Raw genomic sequence first — 15,919 nt, 5'->3', positions numbered from 1 at the left:
CTAACTGCAGAAGAATTATTATCTCCTTCCATGGCCATCAGAGCTCTCCAAATTATTGACAATTCCCCCCTTATCTGGCTTGTATAATTAGCAAAAATGGAAGGGATGAGAGCTTGTTGAACTTCCATGAATGAATTTATATACTCTCACAGACTCTGAATGCTCCCGCCAGACAAAATCTCTTTCCGCTGTTCAACTGAGCTCTCCAGTTCAGAGCTTTAGGAACGTGACCCCTCGGAGCGTCTGTGTGACTAGTAATTTAGACACTGTGGGAGAAGAGACAATGAGTTTTCAACTCTCTGGCCTCGACTAAATTCGAAAAAGTCTATGTGACCCCAGGGTAGGGGTTCTGACCCGTGACAGGTCTTTAGAAAGGGAACTGGAATTGGGGTAAAATGGCTACTGCTCAGAGAGAAATGTCTCTTTTGGGTGACCTGGAAAGCCTATTTACTGAGCAGTCACTGGGTTATCAGTGAAGATATTATCTGACGCGGGATTCGTCCAGGCAGAACATCTCTTATAGCTCTCATGGTGAATCCTGCCCGTCAGTCTGCGGAGAGGATTTGGCTTTTGTCACGTTTCACACACATTCACATGAGAGCAAACGTGCCCTGGGAACCATTGTAATGACACAGGAATCAGATCTGAAATTACTGAGGTTGTACTGCAAGGCTAAACTAAGGCTCAAACTCAGAGATGAGCATCTCAGACTTCATATTTGTTTCCACCTCGTGAATATTTCCAATTTATGCCTACGCATATTTCCAGTGAAAAACCTGAAAGTCTGTTCTTTTGTGATACATATGGTAATATTATCTTAGAACGTGACCTATTTTATTCAGCAGTGCAGTGCAGGCGTGACAGTTGTAATGTGAGAAAATCTCGACAAATGACAGAAAATAAAGACAGGGCATAATATATTAGTGATTAGTACCTTAGTCCCTTTTTGGGGAGTGTGTTTCTGTCAAGCGGCATGCTGTTAAAACAAAAAGGACAAACAAAAATGACACAAAAAAAACACTCTTTTCCATAAATATTTGTATTAAGAAAATGAATGACAGATTCCAGTGATTTAATTAGCTGTGATTTTTAAACTACAAAATATGTGTTAAACCCTATTAAAACAATACGTTTGAGGCCCATTTAATTGGGTTACAGGCCAAAAGTTGTTGGTCCTGTAGTATGTTGTGTTGTAATTATAATTCAATTAAATACTTAAAACAAGTGATGCTGACTGGTTTTTACTATTTGACAGTCTCAATAACACGTTATTAGGGCACAAAAGCTAACATTTTTGGTTAATGCACAAGGAAAGTCTTTAGTGCATTTAAATTCCCTTTGCCTGATTGAAAATAATCTGAATACAAGTTATTTCCAAAATTTACAGTCAATCTGTGCTGCTCTGACAAAGACAAAGTGAGGTAATGTTGATGACACTCACACATAAACCTTTGAGCTCATTAAATTAAACTTACATTGTAAATAGTTGAATTACACTTCAGTTACCAGTCATTTTAATTTGTTTGAAGTATTCCTAAAGTTTTCTTGTGATAACATTTTGAAAGACCAGCGCAATGCCGTGCCAGAATTTTTATAATGGGTGGGTTTATCATTTCCAACAATATCATCAGAGTGTAGTTTATTTTGCTCTGCTCAGTGACTGACCCCTCGGATAGGGTGGACTTGACACTGCCAGTGCGGGTGACTTTAGGAGTGTGGTGGCCCAGTGGCAGGTCGATGGATTCAGAGCTGGTGTGGAGGCTGGTCATGCTCTGACAGCTGAGCGTGTCTTTGCTGCCCGCCGACGAGCTGCTGAGGTTTGCGGGCCACGGCCGGGAGTTGGAGGGCAGTGACAGGCCAGACGCGGGGCTGGAAGCCGGCGACTCGATGCCCAGGTCAGGTACCCTGCCGTAGAGGGGGCTGCTGCCGCCGCTCTGCCCGCCGGCACTGCCCAGGCTGCCAGTGCCAGACGAGGGCGAGTCCAGGCTGGACTGGCGTGCCAGTGTTCCGTGGGGGCTGCTCAGAGCAGATGGGCACTTGCCTGAGTCTGGGGTGCTGGGGGAGCTGGCCTTGCTGCTGGCTTTGGTGCCAAACAACCTGGAGAGAGAGAGCAGGACAAATAAGTTAGATGTTTCAAAACCTACGGCCAACTCACAGCCTCATCCAAACTAGTATCATTTCTCCTGAGATAAGACTTTTTTTATTTATTCAACAAAGACGTTGGAGGCTCCGTAAAATTCAATATTTCAATAGCAGCTATTCTGTGCATTAGAAATTTACAGGTAGAAGACCACCTTTTTTACACAGTGTAAAAAAACTTTTTTTTTTTTAATGTTTTGCAATTTTATATAGTCACTTTATGAACAATTTAAGCACTGGGGACGCTAAAAACATCTGCCAAGCCTTTGCGTGCGGGAGGTCGAAATGAGACAACCACACACACACACTTTATGAACAATTGCATAGCTGCACCAGCCTTGTGCACAGTACTGTATATGTATGGTAAACACTGGACTTATCTTTTCTATAGGATAACCCTCATTCTGCACTAGTTTGCTCTGTTTGCATTCGCATCCCATGATTAAAGTTGCTCAGATTTCGTTCTCTCATACTGGCAGCTGAGCATCTATCCCTGTGACAAAAAAAACGAGTGACCCATCTCCCAGCTCACACCGATCAAATTGCTCCTCTCAAACGTCTCTGCTGAACAGTGATTCCTGCTTACGGAAATGCTTGTAAAAGCGCGGACCTAATGAGACAGAGATGCCCATGCGAAAGAGCTTCTTCCCCCCTGTCACTTCTACTCAAGCCACGTAAAATAACCACCTGCTCCATCTGAATAGTAAACACTCCCTGTCTTCTGTGTGACACGATGCTCCTGCAGTTACAGCAGTCGGCCACCAGGTGGACCCTTCAGAAGCCTTTCCGAGTCAGAAAGAAACTAATGATGGATGGATGCGGCTAACACATGATTAAGTGGACATCTTATGCTCACGTTATACATCGCATTATTTGGGGAATCGTGATGAGATTCGGGGAGTGTGTGTAGGACGTGTGGAAAGAGAAGGAGACGAACATCTGTGTGACAGATTATGTGTATGCTGAGATCTATCAGCTGTCCCGCTGCATCAGGGAGACAATGCAGTGGCATGAAAAAACAGCCATAATTCATCTTAGTGCAGGGGTTTACAGGGGCTTCAGACAATTTTGCCCTCAAGGAGATAGGATCCTCTCCATCCTCATGACAGGAAGATGAAAGACTACCACAACTGTCTTTTTTCATTGTAAACTGATGAACTCGTGAAGTTCCTACCTGCGGAAGGTGGGGGAGGCGATATCTGGGTATTTGGATCCAGGCTGCCTGAGACCAGTCTGGCCAGATGATGTGGGACTGGATTTGGGGGAAGTGGACAGACCTCCAGTGTCCTGGTCCGACGCGGCCACCTTCTCCTTGTCTGTTTGGTTTACAGTGATGGGGCTGGACCGCCCAGATCCCACCTTGCCTGCTTCCCGTCGCTTGGACCCAGGCGTACTGGTGGCAGGGGTCCCAGCTCCAGGGACAGACTTGGTGCTGATGTTGGAGTCGATGCTGCTGGAGCTGGAACGGTTGCCGCTTCGCCCGGCTACCCCTCCGCCGCCGCTGGATGACTTGGCCGGGCGGGGCAGGGAGCGGAACTGCTGGGACACTTTGGAGCTGGTGCAGCTCCACGGCTCGGCGGCGGTGTCATCCTGGTTCTGAGATCCGTCCAGGCTGGTCTTACATCCGTTGCTGATTCCCGCACCCTTGCTAATGGCCTGCGATTTAGGCACCTTGCCCAACGTCGCAGAGCCGCTGGAAAGGGTGGCGCCGCTGGGTGTGATCAGGGTCCCGGACAGGCCAGGAATTTTCTTGTAACCGAAGGAGCTTGTAGGAGGGGGCCGTGCGATGCCCGAAGGGGGCTTTTTACCTTCATCCCCACTGCTCTTCCCCGCGTCAGATGGAGATCTCTGGATGCTTGGGCTTTTGGACGGAGTCTTGACCTTCTCTGAGGCCTTGGCATCGTCGGTTTTGCCTGTCGATATAAAGGCAAAAAGTTAAAGAAGCTGCCAAACTGAGTGACGCAGCACATAAAAGCTGCGGTCTGCATACACTGTCCCTCAGCGGGCAGAGGTGACACCTCCAGTGCTGCTTATTTGCAAATAATTTGACTTGACGATTTGTCTCCTGCAATGAAGCTGTGCCAAATCACCGGCTATCACAAGTCACTGGCAGGAATTTCAGCCTAAAAGCCCGAGGGGTACAAAGCTGCTATTACAGATGAATGGCATGGGGAATGTTTGCTAATGTCACATTTTCTTCAAGATACAGATAACTGACCTCTCTTTTTATTTTCTTTCTTGTTGATGTAACTGTACTTCTGAAACCCTGAGAAGTTTCTAAAAACTATAAATATATAAAAAATTGTACACTCACCATTCACTACATCTATTTCATTAGGTTACTTGCAGGTTCTACAACCTGAAGTTTTATTTGGTGTTCGAAAGGCATGAACTGTATGAGGGACCCACGGGTTGAGTCTGAACACTAGTGAAACTCTGGAGTGTGGCACGCACAGCAGGGTGTGTTGCCCTGTTTGCTCCAATCACATTGCGATGGGAGTTCAGACTGTGCCTTGGTGAGTCTGGCTGTTTAGTGCCCTGTTGAAAATGTCATGTACATGTCAGAGCATAAAGAGTGGATAGAGTGGCTACGCATATGTTGACCCAAGGCTATACTGTACGTATAAAATTCTGGCAATGCCATTCTGTTCCTGGGCATTACAGTTTACATTTACATTTACATTTAAGGCATTTGGCAGACACCCTTATCCAGAGCGACTTACAACGTACTTTCAAGTTACCATCGATGGAGTGATCACTTCTAGTTCATTAGGACCCCCAACTATGAATACAATCATTTTATTCACTCTATTGTAGTTTCTATTTGTATGTCAGACAATAAGAAGGTTACAAGTTAATCTAAATATTCTTTAAAGAGGAAGGTCTTGAGCTGCCGTTTGAAAATACTCAGTGACTGAGCTGTTCCGACCTCGAGGGGAAGTTCATTCCACCACCGAGCGGCCAAGACGGAGAAGAGTCTAGATGAGTGTCTTCCTTGTACCTTCAGAGATGGAGGGACCAGGCGAGCAGTACTGGAGGCTCGGAGTATACGAGGTGCAGTGCGAGGTGTAATAAGGGCTGTGAGGTAGGATGGTGCTACTCCATGTTTGGCTTTGTAGGCCAGCATCAGTATTTTGAATCTGTGCCAGTGGAGGGAACGTAGCAGAGGGGCGGTGTGGGAGAATTTGGGAAGGTTGAAGATCAGTCGTGCTGCTGCATTTTGTATGAGTTGTAGAGATCGGATGGTACTTAGAGGTAGACCAGCTAGAAGGGAGTTGCAGTAGTCCTGTCGTGAGTTAACACCATGTTCCTCCTGGGGAACCGAGCCTGAAATTGAACGTACAGAAGTGTACGTGTCCTACCTGGGGATTTGAGGCTGCTGGTGGTGCCTTTAGTCCGAGGTGGTGTAATGCCCACTTGAGCAGTCATGCCCTTTCTCCAGGAGCCTGTTTGAGCATTGGATAAGCATGTCTTCTGCCCGGCCTCATCGCCCTGCCCTGCCACGGAGGAAGAAGATGAAGAGGACTGCTTCCACTTGGAGTTGGAGTCCATGTTGCTGTCCATCTCCTCATCCACCTTCTTTAGATCTTCTGCACCAGCCCAGCTGCTGCTATCCTGGTCCACATGCTTGTGTGTGTGTGACTGGGACTGTACAACAACCACACACACACACACAAAGTCAATAAGAATACACATGACAGATGGTGTGGCCTGCAGAGTGGGCCTACACAGCTCTGTGATACATACACACACACACACACACACACACACACACACAACAGACACAGCTATTTATACACTGGCTCTGCACAGACCTCCCAAGGAGCCACCTCTACTTTACCCACCCTCGCTTACTCAGCCAAGATTTTTTTTCTTTTTTCATATTAAACCAGCACTCGGACAGCTACTGTGTGTGTATGTGTGTATTGAGTGTTTTCGCACCTGCTGCCCCTTGCTTTTGCGAGGTGACGCTGTGATGCCCGTGTAGGCAGGGGCGCTCACGTCATCCGTACTGATGTTGTCCAGAGTGTCACTGAGACCACTGCTGACTGAACTGCTGTCATCCCAACTGGAAAGAGGAAGAGAGAAAATTTATTTCCATGTCACATTCACAGGTCTTTCTCTAAACTGTGCCTTCCTCCCCAGGCACTGAACCGTCTTTAACCCACTGCACTATGTTAGAAAATGCTAGGAAATGGGACTTCCAGAGACATTCACCTCAGCTCCACGTATCAGTTGCTAATCTAATCTAATCTTTCTAATCTTAAAACAGACATTTGAAAAAAGAAAAAAAAATGCTGTTACTGTGTTTCACATTGAAAAATAAAAAATGGGGATGATGAAATTTTTCGGATCAGAAATGTAACAAATGACCAAAATACATTTAAATTTAGTTCTGCTGTGAAATTCTCTCATCCTAGTTGCCTGACTGTCATGGGGATGTGTCTAAATATGAGAAGTAGGTGCGAAGTTGGGGGCTCTTTTGCAACTCATAAAAAGGCAATAAAAATGTTTAATTTAGTCAATTTTACCACCAGCCTTGACATGTTTAGTTTATAGCTAAAAATGTGTGGAGTAACTTTAAGTTTAATAAACATATACTCAATAATTTATTCTTTCACTCATCATTGACTTCTAATATGCAAGGAAGGTTAAACCAGGACAATTTTCTTTTATTTATAATTATGAACACAGCTGCAGCTCTTCTTCCTGGTTCCTGCTTTAATTGAACTTCCTCCGCCTCGGGGATCTGAGGTCTCTCCTGAAGAAGCCTTGACTTTACCTCAGGCCTGTTCAATTTCCTCCGCACGGCCACTGCAGACAGCCCCATCGTTCAGCATTTACGCAGCTAATTAGCGCACACAGCAGCCGTGGACCTCTGTAGATTCTCATTAGGGCACAATCGACTCCTGGGTATTCGGTTTCTTTTTTTTATGCAGGAGACCATCCTGCAGACTCATTTTTGCACACTGGCATGGTGTTATATTCAATGTTAGATGTTAAGACAGTGGTCACTGCTTGGTTACGTTTACACTCGGTACTAGTGTCCGCTTAATTTTCTGTTCTGTTGAAATGTTGTCATCTTTATACATGTATATAATAAATATACATAAAAACTAATATATATAGTACACAAAAGTGCAACATCAAACTGACATCCAAACTATCATGGTTAAGAATTTATTTGTTTCCTCATCTACTTATATATTCTGATCTATGAATACATTAATGTTAAACTCCACATAACACAGACTAAAATTGATGAAGACAAATATACAGTCCAAGTTTAATATTAGCTGTGGGTGTAACAATCTCCTGGCAACCTCTCAATTAGCACTGTGCTTGTGGGAGTTAATCATTAATTCATATATGATGAAAAGGCAGAACAAGAGAATAATGCACTGCAGTGGTCCATGGGAAATAAGATTCTGGGTACAGAGTAATGTGTGAAGCCGGGTTTTCTCCGAGTTTTATTAACTCCCTAGACCTTGTCAGCTTGTCAGAATCTGTGTCTTGAGAAGCTGTATAAATTCACTCTGTGCTGTAAGTCTGGGGAAAAACGATGTTTTTTTTGTTTGTTATGTATCCATATTTGTATAGCCTACTTCCAGAATTGCTGAAATCACAAAATCACAGCATATCACCACTCCCATTCCAGAAGTGAATTGTGAAAACAGACATTATGCTGTAACTGTATGTTATACATGGAGAAACTACATGGAATAAATATCTGCGGTTTTGTTACTTGCTTAGTTTTTCCCAAAATTCATTTTGGCCTTTTTACCAGTCTTACTGATGATATGGTGACATACTAAATAGATAAAGTAACAGGTAAGATTTTCATTATGATACAGAAGAAGACCTCACCTTTTCCCCTGTGAGCCAGAATTATGCATTTGGACATGAAATCAGGCCAGAACATTTCATTCATTAAGGTTATTGACATCTGACACCGGATCAGTGTCTGGCGCGACAAGTTACATGAAAGTCTATGAATGTAATGCCTCCTTAAGGTCCTCCTGTGGAGCCACAGAAATCAATGTCTCAAAATACACACTTGTTTCCATTTATAGTGACTTAAGTGGTTTTTGCAGATCTCTTCAGTTTACCAGGACGTTTACGTGGAAATAGCCATCTCTAAACAAGCGATTTCCTGTCAGAGGCATTTAGTATCTTGGCAAGTGAAGACGCTGAAGGAGGCGCAGTCCACCTCTGGTTGCGGTAGCAGCATCCGCTTCTGTCAGGTCACCTTGACATTCACTTCATATATTTATTTCATGTCATTGCCTGCCAGAGATCAGCACAAGAAGACTTTCACAGACGGTCCTCGGAGACCTGGTGTCTGGGCACAGGGGATGGCCACCAGACAGCTCTGATCATGAGGGTCCCAATGGGCACACTGCCCTCCCAAGCAGAACTGATGACTGATCTGGTGACTCGTGTCTTGTTCGTCCATATACAAGCATGTAAAGACACAATGTGCACAATATGCTCTTCAAAAATATATATTTATTGTAATGTCAGCGTATGTGTTTAATATTTCGTTTCCAAGCACAATGAGGCCATCCATCTTCATGACAGATTTACATCAGATGATGTCACATACTCCACACACACATAGACATAATTTTATATGGAATACCAGATAACTGTGAAAAATGACCCATCATACATGTGTCTTCTGGAATGTAAAATTCAGGAAACATTTTTTTGAATGCCAGTATTGGCATTGTTTCCATATAATTGATATGTACACACAGACAGACAGTGAGGAAGAGAGATTTTGGGGCTGTCTGATCATGATGACTGTTATTTATAAATGTTTTTTTTATAGAAACCTGATTTATCCTGCTATAAACCTCAATTTTTTGATGTAACTAAAGATTGGTGGAAGAGACGTCAGTGCCCCAAACACACTAATTAGTCTCATTTTTGTGAAACACGCTTACATCCTGTGCATTAGAACTCGTTTTGTTTGACTAAATGCAAATGAGAGAGATTTCTGTTCTACCTTTGAATCTTAATCCAGTAAAGCATTCTACATTATGCAGAGATTAAAACCTACTGTATTTAGGTCCTTTTAATTATATCCTTAAATCAATTCAAGAAACAAATGCTATATATAACTACACCCTGACAAGTTCTGACCCGCTGGACATGTTCATAGAAAAGCTGAATTTAAAACCTCAGCTATCTTGCATGGAACCAAATCCTTCATCATCCCACGTCCCCAGGTGCCAGTCCCTGGGTGAAGTTGCTATGATGGAACTGACAGTCAGTCATCCCCTCGGCTCGGGATGGGACGGTTCTGACAGTCTCCATATCAGATAATCTGTGATGACTTAATGGTGGCTAAATGCGAGAGCAAATATCCACTACCCTAGCTTCATGTCTAAAACATGTTTTATGAAAAAAAAAATGTACCCAATATTTATACATTTTCTTTGTGGTCTATGTATATTATCTAATGCTATGCCGATCCATATGCCAATAAACAAAAATATTGATTTCACATGGGCAAACAATGCGAGCCTCATAACCACTATTCCAGAAGGATATTTTATGTGTAAATGTTATAAGTGTTTCAGCCATGCAGAGAGAAATGTCCTCATGAAATATGTAACAGAGTTTAAAAATGGCACAGTGAGAAGGGAAGAATGCTAGAACAGAAAAAAACATGCCTTTCTCTGCAATCAAACCAGATATGAAGAACTTTGTAATGGAAGGCAATTATTTGCTGGCCTTGGCGCACAAGAAGAAGCTACCCTCCTCCTTCTCCTCAATAGACTATGAACCCTTTAACTGGCAACCTTGAGCCAGAGACCTCTATTCTCCAGTTCACTGACATGATGCTTCCACGCCGACGCAAGCGTTTTTGGTGTTAAACCATCACATAAATCCATATTCAGAAAGGGAGCACATGAAGTATGTCACGGATTAAAGTTTTGTCTCACAAATCGCAAGGACCACATGAGCAGAAATCCCTCCTCATCCACAGAGGAAGTTTGAGAGTTTGAAGGAGGCAGCTTGAGCTTTCCATGTTACATTGCTGACATAAAACACCGCCACACCATAATGGAGCAGCGACGAACGAAGCTGGCAAGAGCTCAACCTAATTTGTTCACGGCGTAATCCATCCTAATGCTATACTGAACCCCAGCGCTCTCACAATTACACATCAGAAAAGGCAGCCAGAAGCTTCATCTAATGGCCTTAATCATCTCTTTCTCTGATGACAGGCGGCGCTCAGACAAATGACAGTAAATAAAAGAAAGCTTCGCCACATTCATTCTGTCAGTACAAATAAAAACGACGCTAACGTCAGGAAGGCAGGCTTATAAATCAGGCCGGGGGCGGACTGGGACTCACCTCGGCGGGGACCGTCGCTGTCTGCTGTCAGGGAGTGTCTGGTTTGGTCGGCTGCCTGCCGCGCCCCGCTGGAGAGAGGAGGAAAGGCACAGCCCACCTGCTCGACTGCACACCGACGGGAGCCACGGCTCTCTCTACCACATCCGAGATGGAAGGGGGGGTGGGTGTATCTGTAACCCTTAATCTCCTATGCCTTCTTCCCCCCCTGTCTGTCCTCGCATCTCGTATCCACACCTCCCTCTTCCTTCTCAACCAAAGAGCTGCTTCCATACTCTGACGACTCCCACAATGCACCAGCTCCACATCACATCCAGATGACTGGTCACCCACCCAGGCAATCACACTTCATGAGTCTGTCACCTCTTTGTCCAATCACTACCCTACATAGAATTTTTGAATCTGCAATAAAAAAGAATAAACCTCCATGGATTTACATTATTTATCATATATTCATGAATGATTCTTCAGGGTAGTAGGGTTTATAAGCAGGTCAAGGGTTGGCAATAATGGGGAAATGGGAATATTACAGTCTTTTTTCATTGCAAACCACCAGGGTGACAGCAACTTAATCTGAGAACTATTCATTAATTTCATTATGTATGATGTTTAAGAAAGTCGTCAAACTAAGAAATGGACCAACAGATGGATCCCGCGGATCCCTTCTGGGAAAATGTTGTCATTCAGTAGCTTCTTTCTACCATATAAAGAGCACAATACACAGCGGTATGGTGAGAGTAATTTTATATTACTGTATGTCAATATCATAGACCATGCCCCAATGGAAGTAGTGCTAAAAGCAGTTGGTGTACACAATATAATACGACAATTAAAGATATAACATTAGAATAAGATAAAATAGAAGGAACATATACAGAACACACAAAAACAGAGGATTGTAGGGTTTAAGAAATAGTCACAGGCAAAGTTAGCAATAATGATCCAAATTGTTAGTGATAATGGGTCTCTCTCTACATGTAAGCAGATATTCCAGCCATTTCCAGCTACCACAGTAATTTAATAGACAAAACAAAACATTTCTAACTGAACTTAAACTTTGTTATGTTATTAGAAGAACCTATTTCATATGGAGAGATATTACAAGCACCAGGTTCCAGGAGATGACCATTTTAATTTGAAGGCAAACATGATAGAATGCAGAGTACCATCTGCGTAAAAACCTGGAGCAACACAGACAATGTACTGGGCTGCCAACCCCAGTCCAGAGATAAAAGGCACATGATGTGCACTCGGCAGCTGCTCCGATCACAGGCATTCACTCGCGAGAGGGATAAGACAGAAACCCGTCACAGTCACTGGCAGCGAAGTCCAGAGATTAGAGTCAGTCCAGAATCTGCTCTGTACAAACACCTGAGCAGGAGACAAATGTAGCTTCCTCCTTCTGCCCCACGGAAACAGAAAAGGCATGGCTCGGGTTTCCCCCAGTGCCTGGAGCTGTGCCCGCTACTGCGGCAGGGCTGGCAACATCGGTTACTGTTGTGCTCTACTGCTGGGCTGAGGCAGGACAGTGTCGCTATATCACATAAACTCTAAGGACACTTTAGCTACGGCTGAAAGACGCATGTTAATCCAGACAGCTGATGGATCAAACCCTGGATTTGGTTGGCCTAGTGGGTAATGAACACTGAACACCAAGGGTGATGGGTAAAAGCAGAGGACACATTTCCTTGTGTCACCATGTGCTGTGCTACAGTGTTTCACAATGACAATCACTTCACATTCACTTAAATTACAGAGTAAACAAGGAAAATATCTTTACAATCAAATGATATGGACCCTGAAAGTGGGTTTTGTAATTTTGGAGGACATGTGTGATCGATAAAAGTTATTTTAGGTGCTAAATGTAAAAACTTTTTTCATGTCAGAAGCCATTTAGATGAGAAATGGAGGTCACACAAGAAAAATGAAAAGCCTATAGCGCCACTGGAGTGCATTTGTCACTGTTTAAATCCCCTGCCACAGATATAACTGTTTGGATGAATTGAATAATCTAATGCCAATTTGTTTAAGTATGACAAGTTGGTTCTGTCATTACCCTCATTTACAGATTGGACTGCGCTTCTTCTTGTCCAAAGAAATGTGCATCAAAAGAGTAAAACCTTGTTTTCTGAATATGATAATAGAATAAAGTCTTGTTCCATGTTCGTATATGTGCATTGATCAGTGGCAGGTAAACAGAAAAATGAGGGTGTCTGACTTGTCGATACACAGCATCTCTGTGGGATGAAGGATTGTGGTCATTTCTGCGGCTGCTCCTGTGGTTTCATCTTTTTCACCACAATCACAGGTTAAGTTAAACTTTCAGAGAGACATTAAAGAACATTGAGATTCCCCAAGAAAACCAAAGACCAGCAGAGCAGCCTTTATTTAAAACAACATTTAATCTATAATAATCCTAATCAATCCTACAAAACTGTCTGACAAAACCTCGTAAAGAGATTCATGGATGTTCTGTTGGTCTTAAATGGCTGAGTGCTGAATGGGGACATTGGCAGGGGATTGGGGGTCATGGCATTTTGTGACACAGGCCCATGCTGCAGGCTGTGATAAGGCCACATTTGGCACATCAGACAGTGTGGTGCACATGGTTGTTTAAGGATTCACAAGACTGGCATCTGTTCAAACAGATGCCTGAATTAACTATTGAATAAAGAATTGTGCTTCTGTTTAAAAAGAGAAAAAAAAAAATCATAAATTATGAATTTGAGTCCAAAGTCAGTCCAAACTACATATGATGACCTCATTTGCCTCATGCTGAGATGTACCAGAGGTGAGTCACCCTTATTGGAATGATTCCTTAATAATTTATAAAACCAGTATGTGTGTAATTAAATACAGTGGGGCATCTTAACTGGAAGGTGATTTAAGACACATTCATCTTAATTTACATTTACATTTTTGTCTTTTAACAGACGCCCTTGTCCAGAGCGACTGGCAGGGTAGTAGTTACAGGGACAGTCCCCCTAAAGACAGTTAAGTGTTGGGACTGTTCTTCTGGTTCATAACTCATGTTTATTTATATTATTTCTAGATGTTTATTTAGGGATTATATACCATCCAAATGAATACATGAATACATGAAAGGTAAGGTCCATAACATTGTTTATAATATCACTTTTAATGAGATATACTAACTAAATACTGTATAACCAAAATCTCAAACTTTTCTTCAAGCCATTGTAGCATTATCATTAGCTGTCAGACACTGTCCCTGACATCCAGCTGGGGCCCTTCAGGGTCCCCGCTGAGACAGAGGCCCACTGAGATCAGCCAGGCCACCTGCTGCCAGCGGCCACCCACTCCCATCTCCCTCCGGTGCCAGACAGCGCAAAGCTGCTCCCACAGCAGAAAACAGCAACCCCGGGTCTGCTCTGCTTAAGGGGCAGTCTGGTGTAGAGAGAGACAGTGTGTAGGAGGGACTGCGCCAACTGGAGATTTCCCAGAGTGCCTTTCTGCCAGCTACAAAGAGAAAACTGCCTTGTCTTTTGCACATTAGGCTGCAACAGTCTGGCTCTGATAGGCTACTGGTAAAAAAAAATCTCACATAAATATGACTCTCCAGTCATGTTTCTTCTCTAAATTAGTTCAACTATTGAGACAATGATTTGTGTAGTATTGGTTTTTAAATCAATATTACTCCATTCCTATTATTGTATAACTAGAATCACAGAAAATTAGAGTTTGAAAAGGTTGACACATACTAACCAAATTAACAACCCTGCTCTTGAGGTGAGTTAGACTTGAATTGTTTGACATTGTGAATATCAGGACCATGGTTCCTCACAAACAAGGACAGGGCATAAACCACGGTGCATACATACAAAACTATATATTTTATTTGAGTATAATGACTGGGCAACACAGGCTGCAAAGGAATGTCTGAAATGAACACAAAACACAGAGTAAAGTGATGACTTCTTTAATGCAGAATTAAATTAGTTTGCAATGTAGGAACAGGGCTCTCTTATTCACACACAGACAGACACGCATACATTCTGCTCATTTATAATGAATGAACCCATCCTACAGCAGTGCCGCCTGCAATTATTCACAAATGCCTTCGAATAGGAATATTCAGTCTGATACTCAGTGCATTTTTATATGATGCCTTTGCCATGTATTCTGCAGAGACAAGACAGTCTCTAAATATCCCTACTGCTTGCTGCAGCACAGCAGTGCTACAGAGCTTTTCAACATCAGTCCCCCCAATTACAATGTGAGTGGTTGACGGAATTGGCCCGTCTGTCCCTCCACACTCCCAATCACGCTCCTCATCAAGAAAGATCTGATTTGACACACACACACATACACACACACACAGAAAGAAATGTCAGTCGCCCCAAACCTCTTCCTTTTTCAAATGTAAAACTTGCTTGCTGCTGCCCACAGGCCGGCCCTCACTTCCTCTCTCCCCTGTTCCTCAGAGGCTGACCGAGATGGATGGCTGCTAAAAGCAGTGGCTTTTACTTATTCATGACCCTGGTAGGAAATGGGTGCCCGTCCGCCATTATAAAAAAAAACCCACCCACCTCCTGGCTGACACGTGTGGCCATTAAAGTACGCCTCATGTATGTTGGATGACGGAAGTAATTATAGGTGCAGGCGCTGCTGTTGGTGTCAGAATCACACACCTCCACCTCTAATCAGACGGTTCACAGAGAGCGCTGCTCTATGTATTGCAACTGTCTTTTTGGGATGCAGCCATAACGAAGGTTGGGTTCCAAAGATCATTTACTCTCATTACCTGTGAAATGCAATTAAAAAGCAGCTCCTAAGAGACCAAGGTTTGCACTTGAAACATGTAAGTATTAGCCATTATCTTTAAATTATGTATTAAATTAGTCTTCGTTACTCTTTTATTTTATTTTGCATTGCTCACAGTGAACATGTGCTACTGGAAAAGGGCAACAGTAATTTGAAATGATCTTAGCAGCAGTGGCCATGTCAACATGCACGGCCTCAAATCAGTGTTTGACAATAATATAAATGCCTAGCATACTTTAAAGGAATCAAAGGTGCAAAGCAAAAATATAAGAAGACAACTGATTGGTCAGTTGTCCTCATCCTGTTGGCTTATTTCCCAATTTGCCTTGCTTTTTCTATTGCAATCTTTTGCCACTTGTGACAGAAACAGCTCAGTTTTGGCAAAATTATTTATGTAAGAGGGTCATAAAGAATGCTTTTTGGCCATATGAACATTGTCTGCATGTGTGTTATATGTTCTCTAAATACTTTTATTCAAAGAATCTAGGGTGATAGTAGCCTAGTGGTTAAGACGCTCGCCTGTGAACAAGAAGACCCGGGTTCAAATCCCACTTACTACCAACCATTGTGTCCCTGAGCAAGGTGCTTAACCTTAAGTTGCTCCAGGGGGGGACTGTCCCTGTAACTA

General features: G+C 43.1%; 1 protein-coding gene across 5 annotated transcripts in view; it reads right to left on the bottom strand.

The window, feature by feature from the left end:
• nav3 (neuron navigator 3) overlaps positions 1–15,919 on the bottom strand; it is a 128,252-nt gene that overhangs the window by 23,881 nt on the left and 88,452 nt on the right. For all 5 annotated transcript variants that reach the window (XM_028954007.1, XM_028954008.1, XM_028954009.1 and 2 more), the window contains exons 13-17: positions 6,082–6,208; positions 5,502–5,787; positions 3,314–4,052; positions 1,666–2,097; positions 935–976 (exon numbers count right to left, since the gene is read on the bottom strand). In XM_028954007.1, coding sequence (XP_028809840.1) covers positions 935–976; positions 1,666–2,097; positions 3,314–4,052; positions 5,502–5,787; positions 6,082–6,208 — 1,626 coding nt within the window. The remainder of the gene's footprint in view (positions 1–934; positions 977–1,665; positions 2,098–3,313; positions 4,053–5,501; positions 5,788–6,081; positions 6,209–15,919) is intronic.

The sequence above is a fragment of the Denticeps clupeoides genome, chromosome 15, assembly GCF_900700375.1.
Source record: "Denticeps clupeoides chromosome 15, fDenClu1.1, whole genome shotgun sequence".
NCBI classification, from domain to species: domain Eukaryota; kingdom Metazoa; phylum Chordata; class Actinopteri; order Clupeiformes; family Denticipitidae; genus Denticeps; species Denticeps clupeoides.
The sequence above is the reverse complement of the archived record's forward strand: the minus strand, read 5'-3'. Positions and strand labels throughout refer to the sequence as shown.